This window comes from Sphaerodactylus townsendi, linkage group LG11 (assembly GCF_021028975.2).
Source record: "Sphaerodactylus townsendi isolate TG3544 linkage group LG11, MPM_Stown_v2.3, whole genome shotgun sequence".
NCBI lineage: Eukaryota > Metazoa > Chordata > Lepidosauria > Squamata > Sphaerodactylidae > Sphaerodactylus > Sphaerodactylus townsendi.
The window spans coordinates 30,336,210-30,342,906 of record NC_059435.1 but is presented as its reverse complement, the minus strand read 5'-3'; the positions used below and the strand labels follow the sequence as shown (position 1 = coordinate 30,342,906).

The following is a 6,697-nucleotide window of genomic DNA, read 5'->3' as shown; positions in this document are numbered from 1 at the left end:
AAGGATTTCTTTTTTTTAAAGACACCTCTACCAAGAAAAAAGAGAGAATGATATTAAACTATATTAATTGGATAGGATGTTAAACCGATTTTAAGACTCTTAGACTTAAAACATTCAAGACCGATAGCCAGCTACAAAGCTGGTTTATCCTTCCTTGATGAGGTATGTGGACTTTCAGTTGTGAGACGCTTTTGGAGTGATTTGTAAGCATTTGAGAGACCCTTTTGCTAAACTCCACTGTTTGAGATTTGGTTAGTCTTTTGCGATTTTTGGAATTGCTTATGGGGCTCCTTGGTACCAAAAGGATTACAAACTCTTTTGGCTCAGATAATATAAGATCTTTGGATTTAAAAGCATTTAGGACTGACCTTTTGGTTATAAGGAGTGGTGATGGAGAAGTCCTGAACTGATTTATAAGCACTTGAAGGATGCTCTTGCAAAAGTGAACGTTAGTCATGAAAATAGTGGGTGAAGTTTGGTTAAAACTTGTCTCCAGCTGCTTGGCTTGAAACAGCTTCGTAACAAAACTGCTCTCTACAGATGGTGGGAATAAGGGCCAATGTTTATAATACTGTACTCCCTATTACAAGCAGATAACTACTACAGCCATCTTGTAGATTTTCTGAGACAGTAGCTTAATTGTTTTAAAAATGCTTACAAGCCTAACAAAAATTATTCAATTATTCTCTTTGCAAATAAGTGAGTCAGAAAACAACTTAAGGCAAAATCTCAAGATTTTAAAACAGGAGATCATACAAGCAGATCTTCATTTAAGATCAGAGCTGAAACAGGACTCACAGAATATTAGATTGGAACTAATGTCAATAATTAATGAAGGAATCCAAAAGAACATACTAGACAAAGTAAAAAATAACACAGGCTCAATCCAAATATATTCACCAAACAGTTATGAGAAAAGAATACAGAATGCTGAGGTGAGAACTGAAGTTTCAAAAGTTCAAGGAAGAGAGAAAATACCAGGTACTCCTGAAATAATAAACAAAAGAGACCTTAGAAAAGAATTTGGCAAGATTCCACGGAAATAAATTTCAGCTGGTGAGAACTTCTTGGATATTGCACAAACTTGCAGAATTGGTTGAGGATTCACTGCATACTACTGAAGGTTTTAACCTGCTTCAGAACTGTCCCTACCTGCAGCGAATACAATTCCAGAAATGGTGACTTAAATCAAACAGCTGGTAATATGTCTCACAGATGAAGCTTTTTTTGGAAGATTCCAGAAAAAAAAATCATCAGAAAATCTAGACCACAAAGAAAAACCTCCAGAAAAATCGCAAAAATTAACTATCCAGAAGACAGCAAGAAAATACGGTAGATTTAAAAATATCAGAAAAAGCTGGGGCAATTTTTTTCATATGTGATGGATTTGTAAAAAGATAAGAAAAATGTTAAATACTATTTTTTGCCAAAAAAAAAAAAAAACCCTTAAAGCACCAAGTATTAAATAGGTCCCAAATTCACTGGCATTATGGTACAATTATGTTGCTACATACTTTTAAAATAGTAATTACTAAAACATTAATAAAAATACAACAGGATATGTTGAAATATTAAGAACAATCAGGTTTACTTTCTTATATATGAGATGCAATTTGTAAAAAAAATTTAAGAAATGAAAAATCGGCTTTATTCTTCATAAGTACTAGATTTGCAAAAAGATAACAAAATTGTGGATATTAATTTATACTAAGACTCCAAAAACACTAACAATCCACTTTTAACCAAGTCTTAAAATTAAAAAGTCTTAAAATACCATAAAAGATTTTATGGTATATCGGTAATGATTTTGTAAGACGCTTTTTCTTAACAGTTAACAATAATAAAAATACAAAAGTACTTGTTGAGAAAGCTAAGAAAAACTTTGTTTTTATCTATCTGTCTGTCTGTCTGCCTATCTGCCTGCCCGGGGGTGTAAGCGTGTGTGTGTGATGGATCTGTAAAAAGACAAAAAATGGGATATTAATTTACACTGAAACCTTAAGAATTACCAAAGATTAATGTTTAGATGGGTCTTAAAAATGAACATGATATGATACAAGCATGTTGTTAGGTATGCTTTTGTTATTAGAACAATAGTAAGAACTAATTTTATATTTACTAACTGTAAAAAGATTTTTGTTGCCTTTACTTGGAAATCTGAAAGAACTCCCATTTAAAAAAACTGTAAAGATAATATGAGAGAATATTTATATCCGGCTAAAACTGACTACTTTTATGGATTGAATATTTGAATATAATCCAAAAGTAGGGTGGGTATCTTATATTAATTATGCATTTATTTAGGCATATTAATATTAAGCTTATGTTTTGCTAATATAATTGAAGTTTATGAACACTAATTATGTTTGTTTAATATACATAGCTTTTTATTATATACAGATGCTATAAATAATTCTAAATTAATTATTTACATGAATATGGTAATGTATAAAAGTTGGTAAGCTTATGTATTAAGTGTCTTTTCTATTTTGAAAGTAATTGATTTGTTTGAGTATAACAAGCTATTAATACAAATCCTATTATTGTTACTGTGTCCCACACATTTCCCTTTTTTCTTTTCTGTATTATTTCTTTTTCATATACATGGAAAAATTTAAAAAATTAAAAAAGAACATAGGATTTTTGACACATGCCAAATCCTTAGGGTTATTGTTTTTCCGGGCTAGCATTGATTTGGACTGCCTACATTAAAGAAAAGCTAAATAAATAGGTTAGTTCATCATCAATAGTTGTTTTCCCATTCTGACCTTCCTAATGCCCAGTACAGTAGAAAAGGCTTGTCAAGTCTCCACAATTATCTCTGATTGTTCCCATCCTGGGATCACATCCTTGCACTACACATTAATCCACCTGGAATAAGTATAATGATTTGGTACTTAAAATCAACATATTGGACTAAAATTCCCATTTCACACATGTTCAGAGTGAATAGATCCTTTCTTTACAACCTTTTGGATTTATTAAGATCAGCATCAAAGGATCTGTGATTATGCCTTCTTTACTATTGGCAACTTGTGAGACTCTGGCTGTTTCCGCACGGCCACGATGGGGGTTGGGTCGGCGTACACGATGCCGACCCAACCCCCCTGGGACTGTTTGCACGAACGGCCCCAGAAACCACCGGGAAGACGACACCTCTGAGCGCCATTGCCCAGTCGACCTACTGTCTCTGCGGCCGTCCGGCATGTCACTGAGGCCTGGGGACACGCCTCCCCGCCCTGCGCGACTGCTCTGGCGTCGCAGGGCAGGGGGGGCATGTCCCCAGGTTTCGGCGATGTGCCAGACGGCCGCAGAGACAGTAGGTCGACCGGTCAGATGGGGGAGGGATGGTGCCTTCGAGCCGCTGCCGTTCACACGGCAGCAGCTCAAAGCCGCCGTTTTCTGTAAACCTCGCTGGGGAAGCAAGGTCGGAAAACGGCGGCTCGCTCCTCGGGAGGAGCGAGGGTGGCGTGGCTGCGCAGCAGCTGCGCCCCCTGTGCGAACAGCTCCCTGGGGACGGCGTTTTTGCTGCTAAAGTGTCTGATGCTATTTATATAAATTGGCAGGTATATAGCCCCCTTGGGATGGGGCGGTATAAAAATCTAAATAATAAATATATAAATAAATAATTTTTTTGTTCTTGAACCCATATTTGTAAGATGGCATATAAAGATACGACCCCTCCTTCAGAGTCCTGACAGTAAATACAGGTTAAAGAACACCAAGGTGTACCTTCTTACCTGAAAGCAAGGACATTTCCACACAGGTTACCTGCCCCAGTTCAATGTTCTTGGGAAATGGCTTTTTTCCCTGTTTCTCTACAGCATCATGTGTAATCAGGGCTTCCCCAATCTTTCTTAAAACTACTTTGGTTCAAAGTTTTTGGAAAGATTGCATGAAAGCCTGTATGGCTGCTTTTTGGGCGGGCAAATTCGAATTTTCCCACCCACACAGCAGATGCATTCCTTGAGCAGGTCAACAACAGCCATTTCTTGCCCATGCTACTAAGGGCATTATTTGAAAGAAATAACAGTAGAATGTTGATTTATCAATAAATTGTTGCAACAATAGATGTGTCAAGTTCTCTACATTTCTCAGCTTTTTTAAAAAAGTAAATTTCTAGCCCTTCCCTTGCATAGATGTGACAGAAAAGGCGTATCTTTACATCCTAATCGGTTAAAGAAAGATGGGAATTCACAGAAATTATTACACCTATAGTTATAATGATATATTGACATTCTGATATTCTAGTGCTGATTTTTTTTAAAATTTGCAACAGCCCCAGTGGTCCAGGTGAGGGTGTGGTGGCCATTGTTGGGGAACTGGGGCAGGGAAGTTGCAGGGAAATCTGCCATGAGGAAGTCCCATTGCTGCTTCAACTTGATGTCTTATAGCCTCATCCACAGGGGCCAGTGGGTAGGGATGGTGCCACTCTAATGCAACACCCCCCACCCCAGCTCTAAAAAGTTTTTCTATAGTGCAGGAAGGCCAAAACAGTTTTTTAAGCCAAAAATACCTTATAGGGGAGAATAGAAATATTCCATGATTTTGATGGTGGCTCTGTCGGCGCATAGGGCCTGGCCAGGCAGTGGAGCTGACTAAGATTAGCCCCACTCCCTGGCTGGCCCACGACCATAGTGGTGCAGCATTTTGCACAGGCGGACCTGGGTGACAGTGACTTCCGGGTCATCCAGCCAGGGTAAGTACCCCCTTGTCAGTACCCCCTTGCGCATTTGCCCCTTGTGCCAGCTGGGTGGGCACCCACACTGGCACTGAGCTGCACTGGCTCCTGAGCGGGATCCCCCCCCCCCCCATTGTGCAGCCAATCTGCAAACAAGTTACTTATGTAGGGTAATTTTTTATTTTTAAAACTTAATTAAAGGGGTCATCTTACACTCAGATCCTTTCAGGTAAGCATACCAGTTGGCATTCTAAAGCAACCAGACAGAAGCTGTACATTCTATACAAGTGATAACATATATCAATCTGCCTTATACTAGATGAGAAACAATTTGTTTCAGTATTCAGCCTGGCAGCACCTTCCCAGGCTCTCAGGTAGAGGTCTTTCACATTACCTTCTGCTGGGAGATGCTGGGAGAACCTGAGATCTTCTGCATATAAGAAAGGTACTCTACCACTGAGCTACAACCTGCAGCAGTCTGTAATCCCTAAAAGTAAGCTATTTGACAGATCCCCATCCTTTTCTGTGAGGTGCCTTTTTGTTGGATTGCTTCCTAGAGACTGAACAAATATCTGCTGTTTCTTGTTGCACAAGAACAAGCACAGTCTCAGCAAACTTCACAGGTATCACAAAAGTACCAGAAGATAAACAAGATGTATTTGGCTGTTTTGATTCACCCTCTTATGTTGCCAACTCATTGTTTACTTTATTTTTCTAAAACGCTGCTTTTAAAAAATTGTTCAGAGCTTCATTAGGAGCTTGTTTTATTCTACAGCAAATACATTTTCTACATGGCAAGTATTCTTGTGCATGCGTGACACAACACATGAGTAGACAAGGAAGATTAGACACAGTAACGCCACTGCTGTGAAGAAGAGAAGAAGTCCGGCAAACAGAGAGGGATTCACAGGCAACCAGACCCGCTCGCTCTCGGCTGGAATCATGTTTGTGAGGCTAAGCATGTAGCCCAGGGACCAGGCGATGCTACTGTTCCCCACCTAAAATACAGAGGACATCACATCAGAATCTATCATCAGGAACATTTACAGCTATTCCAGCAGATAAGAAAATTACTGGTTTTAACACATGCTTCCACTCAGCAGTAGCACAAGCTTCAGTTTCTTTACAATAGATGGGCAAGCTTGATAGAGAGAGGGTAGGTTGGTTAGTAAGTTGTTGCTGATGGGAAGAACTGTCAAGTTGCAGCCAAGTTATGGCAACCCCATAGGGTTTTTGAGGCAAACAACGAGGATTTGCCATTGCCTGCCTCTACATGGCAGCCCTGGACTTCCTTAGGGGTCTCCCACCCAAATCCTAACCAGGGCCAACCCTGCTTAGCTTTTGAAAACCAGATAACCTGGGCCATCGAAGTCAGGGTAGTTAGTAAGTTAGCAGTTAGTAACTTTTGCCTCTGCAAAAGTAGCCTCAGACTACACTTTTTCTTTTCCTGGGATTTCTTCGAGAAGACCCTATCAAAAATTTTCTACCCATGCACTCTTTCCTCCGGCTTGACAGCTTTAAATGGTTCATCTGGATGCAGTGAAGTGGTACTAAATGCTCCTAGTACTGAAGAACTGGAAATTCCTTAGAATTTGATCCTGTATCCTTAAAGCATTTCAAGCGTCACTTTGAAGAAACCCATGTGACTGCCAGTAGTTTGCTCATAAGCTCACAAGCCTTATTTAACTCTGCATTATTACAGGCATTAGGGCTGGAGCTAGTGCAACCTGGGGCACAAAGCTAATCCCACAACTCCTGAACTACGTGGGAAGAGTACACAAAGCAACTTATTCCCATTACCTTGAAACAGAGACAGTGCCTGATTTGTGGAGTTTTTTTGAGTCCTGCATAAGCTGGCCTCTGAGCATGAGCACATACATACACCCTTCCTCCTTGGGTGGAATACTATAGAGTAGCGGTATCCAACTTTGGCCATCCAGGATTATGATTCCCATCTGGCAGAGGCTGATGGGAATCATAGTCCATGAACATCTGGAGACCCGAGTTAGACACCAC

At 39.7% G+C, this 6,697-nt stretch overlaps 1 protein-coding gene across 3 annotated transcripts in view; it reads right to left on the bottom strand.

The window, feature by feature from the left end:
* Positions 1-5,428: 5,428 nt before the first annotated feature.
* Positions 5,429-6,697, bottom strand: part of ENTPD3 (ectonucleoside triphosphate diphosphohydrolase 3) — a 30,140-nt gene continuing 28,871 nt past the window's right edge. For all 3 annotated transcript variants that reach the window (XM_048511466.1, XM_048511467.1, XM_048511468.1), the window contains one exon: positions 5,429-5,679. In XM_048511466.1, coding sequence (XP_048367423.1) covers positions 5,446-5,679 — 234 coding nt within the window. In that variant the 3' untranslated portion in view covers positions 5,429-5,445. The remainder of the gene's footprint in view (positions 5,680-6,697) is intronic.